The 13,960-nt window shown below is 36.5% G+C and overlaps 1 protein-coding gene across 2 annotated transcripts in view; it reads right to left on the reverse strand.

The window, feature by feature from the left end:
- Positions 1-13,960, reverse strand: part of LOC127446817 (kalirin-like) — a 352,102-nt gene that overhangs the window by 96,439 nt on the left and 241,703 nt on the right. For both annotated transcript variants that reach the window (XM_051708059.1, XM_051708058.1), the window contains exons 22-33: positions 13,682-13,864; positions 13,396-13,514; positions 13,206-13,272; positions 7,924-8,033; positions 7,615-7,684; positions 6,498-6,587; positions 6,147-6,239; positions 5,929-6,040; positions 4,994-5,184; positions 3,051-3,152; positions 2,006-2,148; positions 1,787-1,889 (exon numbers count right to left, since the gene is read on the reverse strand). In XM_051708059.1, the coding sequence (XP_051564019.1) occupies positions 1,787-1,889; positions 2,006-2,148; positions 3,051-3,152; positions 4,994-5,184; positions 5,929-6,040; positions 6,147-6,239; positions 6,498-6,587; positions 7,615-7,684; positions 7,924-8,033; positions 13,206-13,272; positions 13,396-13,514; positions 13,682-13,864 (1,383 nt within the window). The remainder of the gene's footprint in view (positions 1-1,786; positions 1,890-2,005; positions 2,149-3,050; positions 3,153-4,993; positions 5,185-5,928; positions 6,041-6,146; positions 6,240-6,497; positions 6,588-7,614; positions 7,685-7,923; positions 8,034-13,205; positions 13,273-13,395; positions 13,515-13,681; positions 13,865-13,960) is intronic.

The raw sequence follows: 13,960 nt of genomic DNA on the forward strand, positions 1-13,960 counted from the left end.
TTGGTTAAATGACCATGGTGTTGGTGTGCTTGACTGGCCAGCAAACTCACCAGACCTGAACCCCATAGAGAATCTATGGGGTATTGTCAAGAGGAAAATGAGAAACAAGAGACCAAAAAATGCAGATGAGCTGAAAGCCACTGTCAAAGAAACCTGGGCTTCCATACCACCTCAGCAGTGCCACAAACTGATCACCTCCATGCCACGCCGAATTGAGGCAGTAATTAAAGCAAAAGGAGCCCCTACCAAGTATTGAGTACATATACAGTAAATGAACATACTTTCCAGAAGGCCAACAATTCACTAAAAATGTTTTTTTTTATTGGTCTTATGATGTATTCTAATTTGTTGAGATAGTGAATTGGTGGGTTTTTGTTAAATGTGAGCCAAAATCATCACAATTAAAAGAACCAAAGACTTAAACTACTTCAGTCTGTGTGCATTGAATTTATTTAATACACGAGTTTCACAATTTGAGTTGAATTACTGAAATAAATGAGCTTTTCCATGACATTCTAATTTATTGAGATGCACCTGTACTACCATGAGTTATGTAGTATGTATTCTATGCACAGTGTACCTGTTTTATGTATGCATGGAACAGCTGGACAACCTACTTAATGTACTAATTACTTTATGTTGGACAGTATACTGTAAATGGATCAGCATATGTATATGTTTCTTTAACTACGGAAGCTTAGCCTTGTGAATTTCTACATAGTAAAGTCTTGTTAAAACATTTTTTCACACTCTCAATATGTATACAGTGTATATATATAATGATTTGTCTTCTATCAATGTTCAAAACTGTATATACATGCATCACAGGAGATTAAGGTGTTTTTTTTTTTTTTTCTTAAAGTCATGAAAATTCCCACCAATGTCATTTCCAGCACATCTCAAATTCTGTATTGTGTTTAACAGAATTCTGTGCTGGAAATGATGCTGATGGAAATGACATGTCTAATGTCATGGTTGACTCCTTTGTCACACTAAGACTAATTTCATAGCTAACATTTTATGTATCCTAAATACACACATTTAAATTATATTTTCACACTTTTTGCATAATTCTGCAAAATTCCAGTTTGATTGGAAATGACGCCCAATCAAAATATTCTGTTCACAAGTGATATTTACATTGAATTTTCTTTGTTTTGTTTAAACATCACTTGTTTCATATTTCATCTCAAGCATGCGCTTCACTGACACTTTTGTCTACTTGGTTAAGAAGTACACTAATTAAAAAAAAATAAAAAAAAACTTTATAAGGGGCAAAACTGTTTGGACAAAATTACTGACAGTAATTTCAATTTTAAATTGAGGTGAAACATAAAAAAAAAACAAAAAAAAAACAGTCCCACTAAAATACAGCCAAACTCTGTATGCAATCTTTTTGTAGCGTCCTACAAGGACAATTCTGTCATCATTTACTCATTCTTAATTTGTTCCAAACCTATATGTCTTTCTTTTTTCCATGGAACACAAAAAGAGATGTTAGGCAGAATGTTAGCTTCAGTCACCATTCACTTTCATTGTATGGAAAAAGATCCAATGAAAGTGAAAGATGACTGAGGCCGTCATTCTGTCAAACATCTCCTGTTGTGTTCCACAGAAGAAATAAAGTCATACAGGTTTGGAACAGCATGAGGGTGAGTAAATGATGACAGACTTTTCATTTTGGTTGAACTATCCCTTTAATGTTACTATTGACAGCAGTGCAGCTTGATACTTGGTGAAATATAGAGCAGAGGTCAGAGGTCAGATAAGTGTGTTTGTGCTGTACCTTGTCACTGTCCACAGTGTTTTGAGAGGTTCTGGAGGCAATGGAGATGGTGTCCGGCTGACTGCTGCCATCACCCTGACTGTCTACATCCTCACCGACATCCCTACAAACATACACACATTTTCATTTTCAGCAGAAGTGATCACTCTTAAAATAAGTGTCCAGTACAAACAGGTAAGCATGTCATAGTACAGTGTTTAGTGTTGAGTTGTGTCTGACCTCTTGCTGTTGTTGCGGGGTTTGACAGGGGTTTTGGGAGCGTGGATTGGCTCCTTTAGCGCCCCCTTTAGGTGAATGATTCTTTCCTGAATGACCTCACGTATATTCTTGATCCATTCTTGCTTCACCTCGATACTAGATGCCTGACAAAACAAACACAATCACACACATTTATGTCACATGTCCATACTAGAACCCATCAGGACAAAACAATGCACAACTGTGAAAAATGTAGGACGCAATTTATCTACATTTTTGTACTTTGTACTACAACGGTTTGTTCTCAAGCCATTTAAATAAAGGGACCATGTCAAAATTAAAAGACAATGATGCTCTAATAGTAATTCATAAAATAATTAAAGGGATAGGTCACCCAAAAATGAAAATTCTCTCATCATTTCCTCACCCTCATGCCCTCCCAGATGTGTATGACTTTCTTTCTACTGCAGAACACAAACAAAGATTTTTAGAAGAATATTTCAGTTCTGTCGGTCCCTACAATGCAAGTGAATGGTGGCCAGAAATTTGAAGCTCCAAAAAGCACATAAATGCAGCATAAAAGTAATACACACGACTCCAGTGGTTAAATCAATATCTTCTGAGGCTTCAAATTACTTTAAATTCTCCTCCTGCCCAGTAGGTGACGATAAGGACAAAGACTGCAAATCGCCAAATACAAAAGAAGAAGAATGTGAAAATAAAAGTGAAAGTGGAGATTTATAGTAAAAAAAAAAAGACTTAAATATTGATTTGTTTCTCACCCACACCAATCATATCACTTCTGAAGATATGGATTTAAATACTAAAGATGTATGAATTACTTTTATACTGCCTTTATGTGCTTTTTGGAGCTTCCCAGTTCCGGCCACCATTCACTTGAATTGAATGGACTTACAGAGCTGAGATATTTTTCTAAAAATCTTCATTTGTATTCAGCAGAAGAAAGAAAGTCATACACATCTGGGATGGCATGATGGTGAGTAAAGGATGAGAGAATTTTCAATTTTCATTTTAAGATTAAAATTAATATTACTGTGTAGTGTACCTTTAAGACAGTTTTGTTGTCTGATGAGGGTGTGCGTCCAACCCAGAGAGCAAATTTACATGGGTCGCCCTCCACATGCTCTGTTACACCCAAGTCAGACGTCTGAAAATATCACAACATTACACACAAACAGTATTTTGGGAAAATGTATTTAAATTACATCAAAGTGCAACTGTACTAATAAAAATAAAATAATTAAAATGATTAAAATGTGTTGTATTATGGCACTTTTACCTTTTAAATGGTTTATATAATATGAAGAATTTGATATGCTATAGACATACTCTAACATTCCATTTATTAAAACTAGGCTCGTCAATCTATTAAAAATTGTAATCAAATTAATTACAATAAAAATGATGTGCCAAATAATTAATCACAATGAATCACTGTTGATCATATATCAGTGTTTACTGAGAAAAGCCACCCAATTAAAGATAATTAAGTATAAAACATATTTAGAATATTAAATAATTCTAAATATAATACTATATAATAATTCCTAAAATGCAGATAATTCAAATACATTGCATAATATACACAGTATATTGTGGCAGCAGACAAGTATAGCTTTTAGACAATAGAAAAAGTGGCTTTAAAAGTGAAAATATTGTTTGTTTTATTTCCATTTCATTGAACATAACCCTATTATTGGTCCACTTCCGTCTGTGCTATTTTTAATGGCTGATCGTTGTCTCGTGCATCAGACAGATGCTTTTGGAGCAGCTCACTTTGGTTGTGTTGCATTTCAGCCAATCATAACAGAGGTTATTTACATACAGATGTTTTAAGGGTACAGTAGCACAAAAGGCTGTTTAATTGTTAAAGGTTAATTGTTAATTGTTAAAGGGTTAGACAGAAAGTGGAAAATGGTCATGAAAAACTCAATTATGACTGATTTTGGTGCAAGAAACCTTGACTAATATTACAAGAGAACTTCAGGGACAACATTATATGCTAAAAAAGTATAGTATGTGACCCCTTCAGTTAGTTCAAAGGATAGTTTATAGTCTTAATGGATAATTGAAGTCTTAAACGGTGGTTGTTAGAAAATCCCACAAAACCAGAAGAAAAACCCAAGACAAATGAGGATTTGTTCACACTCACAGACATACTGAACAAAGCAAGGGCGACAAACATCACATCTGCTTTACACAAATACAACACCTGCACTCACTGCTTACAGGTACATCTGCACAGAGTTAACAGAGTTACACAATCTACAAACAGACGGAAATGTGAAACTCAGGCATAACTTTGTTCCTGAATGCACCTACTGGCTTTCCCATAGGGCTTAGCTGATGTTTATGTCACTGAAATGATATCTGAAGTGATATTAGCTATGTTCAAAATGCTAGTGAGCTGCCTTTCTGTCTACTCTCTACTATATGTAGGTAGCAAACTTCAAATGGAACTCATAAGTGACTGATTTGGAACACTTAATTCGGCAGAAACAGTCACTCATGCACCACAAAATAGCACTATTCGTATGAAGCGGACAAGAGATGTGAATCACAATTGATTCCAATAAAGCCTGACATTAGCATGTTGCTAAGCTAACAGTGACTGTCTAATAAGCATAAAAAAATTCTGCACAAATACATCTTTATGGTTATTTTTCAGTGGTAAATGAAATATAAGCATTTATAATCAACAATTCTCTACACATGCCCACCATTTTGGATTAATTTATTATTTTTATTTTTTTCCACCGAGCTCATTGAAATGCATTCTGTGAAGGACACGTGATGCTGCTTTAGAATTTGGACAAAACAAGGTATCTTACAAGCCAGCACAATGTTGCTGTCTACTGTCTGAAACAGCTTTTGCATTGAGATTATGGCAACAATATGTTGCCTTAAAATGCTGTCTAGAACAGCAGCTCGCTAGGTTTTGAAACAGAGCTATAAAGTGTATCTAGTGAGATAATGTTTTTGAAGTACCAGTAGTTTGTTCTTGAATATGTATTTAGATCGTCCCGCCGAGTCTTTAATCTCTTTACTGAAGACGAGGGAGATCTCGAACAGGAAGAGGTGTCGGTCTCGTCCCTTACGGATCAGCGATTTGGGGTCCCACACCTGGAAGGTGTCCTGCAGAATGAGTTCACCATGGACATCCAGATTCTCATCGAAACCTGAGGTCACAAAAGGTCATATTTCGTATACGTTATGCAAGTATCAGTAGAAAAGCAACAGTCCGATCAAATAATAGGTAAAAAAAAGAGATGTAAAAAAATCATGGTTGGTATTACTTTTAAAGGTCTGCTACCCGACCCAAGGACGATGGAACCTGAAAAACCGTCGGGTTTCGGGCCAGGTTTGGGTTTTTTTAATTTAAAAATAACAATAATGCTGATTAAATAATAATAATAAAAAAAAATTAAAATAAAAAATATTTAAGAATAAACTGTCACATAAATAAATAAAGTAAATTATATAATTTAAAAATGTATTTAAAAAATAAATAATTATTATTATCACACCGAACATGTTTTTCCGCGCTGTTTTACATATATTTCTATGTAAACGCACTGGACGGACGTCTTTGATCGCTGAGTCACCGTGTCTTGCTGTTTTTTCAGTGTCTCGAACAGGACAGCTGCATTTTTAAGACTACGTGTCAAGTTAAAAAGATGTTTATTTTTTTAAAATACACCTCGAGACACCAGGGTTCTGTTTCACTGGCTGCTCTGTTGTATGCTGCACATTTTAGCAAACATATTCAGTCATCCAGGTATTCCATTCATACTACAAATTCAATTTGCATACTAAACACAGTATACATACTGACCACTGCAGAAGTAGTAAGTGTAGTATAGTAGTATGCAGCTTTTCCAAATACAGTCAATGTTTGTTTTTGAGTGTGTCTGTGTGTTTACCCTCTAGCATGCTGACATGCATTGCATCGTTGGCTCTCTTTGGCACACTCAGCATGACCTCCAGCCCGTCTTTAATTTCACCTTTGCCCTCTTCACAGCAGGACAGCAGCTCCTGCAGACATACATTGTGTACTGTACACTACACAACAATTAACACTACATTTGACCTTCGGTCTGAATGCGTTGACACAAGAGAAACAAACACTCATGTATAGTACCTTGAGCAGCAGCTGGTATTTGGTGATTCTCTGCACAGGTTTGATGAGGTATGATGATATAGAGTTGGTCAGACCATGTCTTTTCTGTATCTCCTGCTCAGAACACACAAAACCACAAAAATGATCATACACAATAATTATGATATAGCACACCATTCTCATACACACTGACCTATGACCTATGTCAACTATTTCTATAAATATTCACTCGCTTGTGCTACAGTGACAAGTTCAGAGTGAGTGACTCACTGGCTCCATCTACTGATCTCTGTTGAACGTACAACATGCCATTTGAGTTTAGGTGATAACACATAAAAACAGAAACATGTAAGCAAATGCATATGTACTTACATCAAAAAAACTCCCAGCATGTTCCAGAATGAGTTGACTTGAATCTGGTTTATTTTTGCAATACGTGACATAAATATTAAACTTATCAGCCTGAAACACAAAGACACAAGCATGATATTAGCATATCAAAGACAAGGTAAAAACTTGCCCACAATTTCAGTTTCATTTGAAACCATTTTAACGAATCTGTCTGTGATTACAGAATGTCAAATACATTTCCAGCTGCACACCTGTTATAATTTCTCATCTGATAAAATGGTAAGCTGGTGCTGAATTATTTACTAATTTTGGCTAATTTAGGCTTACTGTTTGAACTGGACAAAAGCCCCGTGTTGCCTGTTTCAATATCAATGTAATCATACACTCAAGTTGATGGTTAAAAAATACAGCAAAAATTGGTCACAATGTCATAAATGTGGTATCATATACACTCACTGAGAACTTTATTAGGAACACTATGGTCCTAATAAAGTTCCCAACGTGGTCTTCTGCTGTTGTAGCCCATCCGCCTCAAGGTTCGACGTGTTGTGCATTCTGAGATGCTATTCTGCTCACTACAATTGTACAGAGTGATTATCTGAGTTACCATAGCCTTTCTGTCAGCTCGAACCAGTCTGGCCATTCTCTGTTGACCTCTCTCATCGGCAAGGCATTTCTGTCCACAGAACTGCTGCTCACTGGATGTTTTTTGTTTTTCGCACCATTGTGAGTAAATTCTAGAGACTGTCATGTGTGAAAATCCCAGGAGATCAGCAGTTACAGAAATACTCAAACCAGCCCATCTGGCACCAACAATCATGCCACGGTCGAAATCACTGAGATCACATTTTTTCCCCATTCTGATGGATGATGTGAACATTAACTGAAGCTCCTGACCCGTATCTGTGTGAATTTATGCATTGCACTGCTGCCACACGATTGGCTGATTAGATAATCACATGAATAAATAGGTGTACAAGTGTTCCTAAAAAAGTGCTCAGTGACTGTATCTCTAATTTGTAGCTGTACATTTGAAACAACTGCATATTTGCATACTTGCACAACGCTACTAGTGATAATCACATCTATATCAATTAAAATGGCATACAGGTGTTTGATAAACAAATGTTTTACTGACCCATGTGACAAAGCAATGGCCCACATCCTCTGGTAACTGCTCATAATTGATCAGCTCTTTTAGAAATATACTACAACACAACAAAACAAAACAATATGCAAATGAGTGTTAATCTCTACAGCAGCTCATTTCCATATCAAGTGGAAAACACATAGACCTAGCAAACAAATCTGCATATTAAGCCTATAATTTTATTGGAAAGCATATTATTTCTCTCTTTATCTGTCACAATAAGAGAACCATCTGTATGCTGGTAAAAAGTTAAATCATTTTGTTAATGTTTGCTTTATTGAGAGTCCAGAAACTGACTTATTGTGGAAGTCGTAAATCTCCTGAATGTTTCCGAAGATGATGTGTTCTTTATTGGCAATTCCTGAAGGTACTTCCTCCACTCCATTGGTCATCTCCCACAGATATGTCTAATAAAACCAACACACACAAGAGATGTGACAAAGACCTTTAGCTTTCTGGGCATACAATTTTACATTTACACTGTACATGAGCTGTTTTGCTACAAAAAAAATAGTCGTAATATTTCGAGAATAAGTTGTAAGGAAAGTAACATCAAAGTGATGTGGTGGACAACAGCAAATTGGAGTGTCTGTATCTCTGGATACAGTAAACACCACTAACCAGAGAGATAGCGCTGGCTATGCAACTTTGTTGTCAATTAGCAGAGCTAAATCTGTGGGAAGTTTTTGTGTCTGTTCGTGAATGAAGTGTGCATTAGTACAGGAGTTTTCAACCTGTGGGTGCCTGTCAAGGGACGCGCGAGATATAGGCTTACACCCAAGTGAAGGTATAAATAACTGGTACTTCTGTGAACTGTATAGGCCCTTTCAAGACATTGTTCAGTATGTGGTAACATCCCTTCAGTTATAGTATTGATCTGAATGCAAAAACCAACACAAATCCAGACCAAGTATCACCCATGCTGAGCGGGACTGCGCAAATGTCTGTCTGGTTCTTTCTCTTGAATAAAATCAATTTCATACATAACCGCTTCAGTGTCCGGACACTTAATAACTCTGTGCTGATGCACCAAAAGACCAAGGATTTCTTAAATGCTAAATCCTATCCTAAAATATGATTTAATTAAATCCTCCAAATCCTTTTCATGCATTGATAAAGATGCTGGCTCAGCGTTCAATCATTGTGATAATGATGCGCTGTTTCTCTTAATTTTGTGATTTTTTTTCTCAAAATATTTCTGCTTTATTCACCCAATATAACACTTTATTCTCATAATTTTTACTTTATTCTCTAAATATTACGATTTTTATTCTCTAAATTTTAGAATATATATATATATATATATATATATATATATATATATATATATACATTTATTATTATTATTATTATTATTATTATTATTATCATTATTATTTTTTTTTACATGGCACTAAAACACCGTCATAGTTTTGCAACTTAGTTTCAAAACATGTTCTTTTGGGACTGAGGAGGAATTTACAGTATGTTTTCAAAACACATCAAGCTCTATAATCTCAAATGTAAAGGAAAATTTGGTAAGAGAAAAAGGCATAATGTACATTCAGCCTGTCATAATCGCAAAATAACCCTGACAGTGTGATCATGACCAGTTCAATTATACAATCATCATACAACAATATTTAACTGCAGAATGCCACAATTGACCAACCACAATCAAGTATTCAAGAGTGGCTAGTAACAGTTAGTGGAACAGCGCCCGCCCAGTTTTTCAGCTGTCTTGGTTCCAGAAGTATTTTTCCTTTACATTTTTTTTTCCTTGGAGATTTCATAAATCCTTCGTAAAAGAGTTTTAAGCCATGAACCAAACCATCCAGCTCCGAGGTGAATCACAACATTACACATTTTTATTTGAAGCAAAAAAAAATAAAAAACAAAAAATAAAAATAAAATTTTAAATCAGACAAAAAGACAAAGATACAAGATGTGTGTACTTAATGTCTTTAATGAGGCATTGAACTATAATCCCATGAAGCATTGTGAATGGAGTTAAAGCTACACTATGTAACTTTTGGCCCTCTAGTGGATGAAGCATAAAACTGCAAGTTATTTGCAGAGGAACACTTTACGTCAGTTGTGATTAGGCACTGCTCTACTGAATCTCAAGGATTGAGGACTCTGATATCTCTGAGTCATGACAAGCTATTTTCATGTTGATATAATGTTATTCGCTTAAAAAAATTATAACTGATGTAGTACTTACTTTGAAGAAGATACACAACACTCTTAATTATATTTTAATATGATTATTAAAGCATTTTATTCACTACACAATACACAAACATTTTTGTATTGTATTACACATATCATTTTAAGAGGTGAAACTCGTGAAATGGCTGGAATGAGGCCAATTGAAGACACTTTATTTTTATATTACAATCTACAGCCTCAGTAGTCAATGCGAGTGAACTGTCATATTATAATAGTAGGTCTATGCACTGCAAACAATAAAAGACTGTAATATTAAAATGCAAAACGAGGATTTAATAATGATGAAATACTTTATTGAACATGAAAACAATACGCAGAAATATGCAATATAACAATTACAATAATACATTTTTAATTGTTTATTTGGAAGTAAATTTACCACAGAGAGATGGTTACATGCTAAACAAATTAATAAACATTACTGTGCTATGAAAACTGTACATTATAGACAACTTGAGATGAGCATACATTCATGGGGAATAACCTTGTGTGTATATATATATATATATATAGTGCCATTTAGATCTGTTTAAACATCTGCTAAAAGGATAAAATGGAAAGTGTCTGTACACTGATTTATTGCTCCGAAAATACTTTATTGGCTTACAATTGCTTGCAATGTTTAGACAATTAGGTCTTCATCAGGCAAAAAAATAAATACAAATAAATTATTAAAAAATGTTCTGCTACAAGGACAATGTAAAGTGACAACTTGTGCATTCCTGTGACTGAGGTAAAAAGAAAAAAATAGCCTAAGAAAACCGCGGCACAAACATTTAGAGACACAATTTAGGAATCTCGAAACTGCAGCAATGTTATAAAATACTATAATAATAATAAATCATGAATATTAGTAAGATTGTAACAGAAACATAAACACTGATCATAAATGATTGACAAACAATATAAGCTTCAACAACCCTACCAGAAAACATATCCAAGCATTATAGCAACTAAACAACTTCACCAAACAGTAAAAAAACAGTTAAATCCATTAGGAGAGTAATTTTACTCTGCTGCTGTCCTGACTCCTGAAACAGCGACTGGACTGACTGAACAGCTGTTGCACTCACTTTCCACTTCTCGTGACACAGCCGGATCTTCTTTCTCAGCTTACAGATATGACGTAAACACGCAAGGATGAATGACATATGCCTGCGATTTCGCGCCAAATCCGACCCGACGGCTAAAATTCCCTCAAAATAAAAATCGTTATTGTAGGCTTACTGTAGTGAATCAGGGTGAGACAAGGACATGGTTTTGAACATTCATTTTTTATGTACTCACTCAATAATGAACTTTTGTTAATGGTAACCCAAAAAATCTTACATAGTGCAGCTTTAAAATGATGAATACAAACTGTTGATTTAAAGTAGCTGATTATAAGCATTGAATCAATATACTTTTAAAAAAATTTGTTAAATATTTTGGGCAAGTAGTTTAATTAGAGTGTAGGAAGATCAGCTTGATTGCGTCATTCACAGTGCGTCGTGGGAGGGTAGTTCTGTAGTTCTTACAGAACTACCTTTGTTATCTTGGCTGTGTGCTTAGGGTCGTTGTCCTATTGGAAGATTAACCTTTGCCCCAGTCTGAGGTCCAGAGCACTCTGGAGCAGGTTTTCATCAAGGATGTCTTTGTACATTGCTGCATTCATCTTTCCCTCGATCCTGACTAGTCTCCCAGTTCCTGCTGCTGAAAAACATCCCCACAGCATGATGCTGCCATCACCATGCTTCACTGTAGGGATGGTATTGGCCAGGTGATGAGCGGTGCCTGGTTTCCTCCAAACATGACGCTTGCCATTCAGGCCAAAGAGTTCAATCTTTGTTTCTCATGGTCTGAGAGTCCTTCAGGTGCCTTTTGGCAAACTCCAGGCGGGCTGTCATGTGCCTTTTACTGAGGAGTGGCTTCCGTCTGGCCACTCTACCATACAGGCCTGATTGGTGGAGTGCTGCAGAGATGGTTGTTCTTCTGGAAGGTTCTCCTCTCTCCACAGAGAAATGCTGGAGCTCTGTCAGAGTGACCATCAGGTTCTTGGTCACCTCCCTGACTAAGGCCCTTCTCCCCCGATCGCTCAGTTTGGCCAGGCGGCCAGCTCTAGGAAGAGTCCTGGTGGTTCCAAACTTCTTCCATTTACGGATGATGGAGGCCACTGTGCTCATTGGGACCTTCAATGCTGCAGAAATGTTTCTGTACCCTTCCCCAGATCTGAGCCTCGATACAATCCTGTCTCAGAGGTCGACAGACAATTCCTTGGACTTCATGGCTTGGTTTGTGCTCTGACATGCACTGTAAACTGTGGGACCTTATATAGACAAGTGTGTGCCTTTCCAAATCATGTCCAATCAACTGAATTTACCACAGGTGGACTCCAATCAAGTTGTAGAAACATCTCAAGGATGATCAGTGGAAACAGGATGCACCTGAGCTCAATTTTGAGTGTCATGGCAAAGGCTGTGAATACTTATGTTCATGCGATTTATTTTTTATTTTTTATTTTTAATAAATTTTCAAAGATTTCAAACAAACTTCTTTCACGTTGTCATTATGGGTTATTGTTTGTAGAATTTTGAGGAAAATAATGAATTTAATCCATTTTGGAATAAGGCTGTAACATAACAAAATGTGGAAAAAGTGAAGCGCTGTGAATACTTTCCAGATGCACTGTATACCATCGATTAACAAGAATGGTATTTTTACTTCCAGAACCCGACCGATTCGCTCTTTTGCTTCTGCCAGCCTGATCTCACATAAAAATTGGCATGTGTGTGACGATTTTACTTTAGCCGAAATCGGTATACGTTGACCAAATTTGAAAACACTGCCCCCAAAGGCTAAAACGGTAAGTGTTTCAGAGCATATAAACATCCATTTATATCCAGGAGAGGTCAACAGAAGTCAGTTGTAAAAAGAATTGTTTTCAACTGAACAGGGTGTAAAACAGTGAAGAGAAATGCTTATTTTATTTAATCTACACCCCAACCAAAACCCATATCTAATCCTAACCATTAGTAGAGACAAAATGCAATGTTAGGGATAAAAATGCAACTTCCTTATCACACTTGTGAGTGTTTATACAAACATGATTACTTCCTCGTTTGAATGGGGATCGATCTGTGGTCTACCATGCAACTGACGCAACGTGCTACCAGTCGTACCACGACGGAAAGTAATTGTTGTTGAGCCATTCTAAATATGTCCGATGGGAGATAGGGCATGTCAGTGAGTCGGCATACTGTTGCCGTTCCTAGGGTACCGGAACTTTCGGAAACAGCATGCCGACTTCCTGTTTGATCATGTTGCTTCTGCTGTGCCTATACAATACAGAAAATGAAAATGATCATCATGAATATGATAGAATCACTTACCTCTAAACATTCATGTAAGTCCCTCACATAGGCTTTTTCTGTCTGTAACAGCTCTGCGATTATAAACCTGTAACAACACAAACAAGAAACTGATTACAAATGCACATCATATGTCTGTGACAGTACAGTATGACCCCACAGCAGTGTTTTTGTTGTTGTTTTCCTTGAGGCTGTGCGTATGATCACTTACTCTTTCTTGCGGGCTGATTTCCTCTTCTCCTCATTCATCTCATGGTTGGGGTCACGCAGTTTGACCTCGGTGTCAGTCAGACTGGCAGGAATGATATCCAACTCCAGATCCTTATTATCCTGAAACACACAAGCACATAGAGAGAGATCATTTAAACTGAAATGATCTACAAAACAGAGTATGACTGGAGTGTAAAACCCTAACCAGAACATTTGAGGAATATCAATACAGTTCTGCCTGTCTAAAAGATTGTATTCATGTAAGATATGGACAAATGGTGGTGTACCTCAGAGCTGATGCCCAGCGTGTTCTCCAGACTGCAGCGGTATTTGCCCATACGCAGGGAGAAATCCCTGTAACGCTTGTCCACTGTCGACACCCATTTCTTCAGCTCGGTGACATGCATGTGTCCCTTCTCCACAAAATTATCTGCCAACTGGATCAACATCTTCACTTTCTCCTTAGTTTGCTGTGTGACATACAAATACAATGTGTGTGAGTGTCAGAGTGTTTGGTTTGATCATTTACATTTCATATTAGTGCAAAGAAACAGAAGTTATGTCTA

Source organism: Myxocyprinus asiaticus, chromosome 10, assembly GCF_019703515.2.
Source record: "Myxocyprinus asiaticus isolate MX2 ecotype Aquarium Trade chromosome 10, UBuf_Myxa_2, whole genome shotgun sequence".
In the NCBI taxonomy this organism is placed as follows: Eukaryota; Metazoa; Chordata; class Actinopteri; order Cypriniformes; family Catostomidae; genus Myxocyprinus; species Myxocyprinus asiaticus.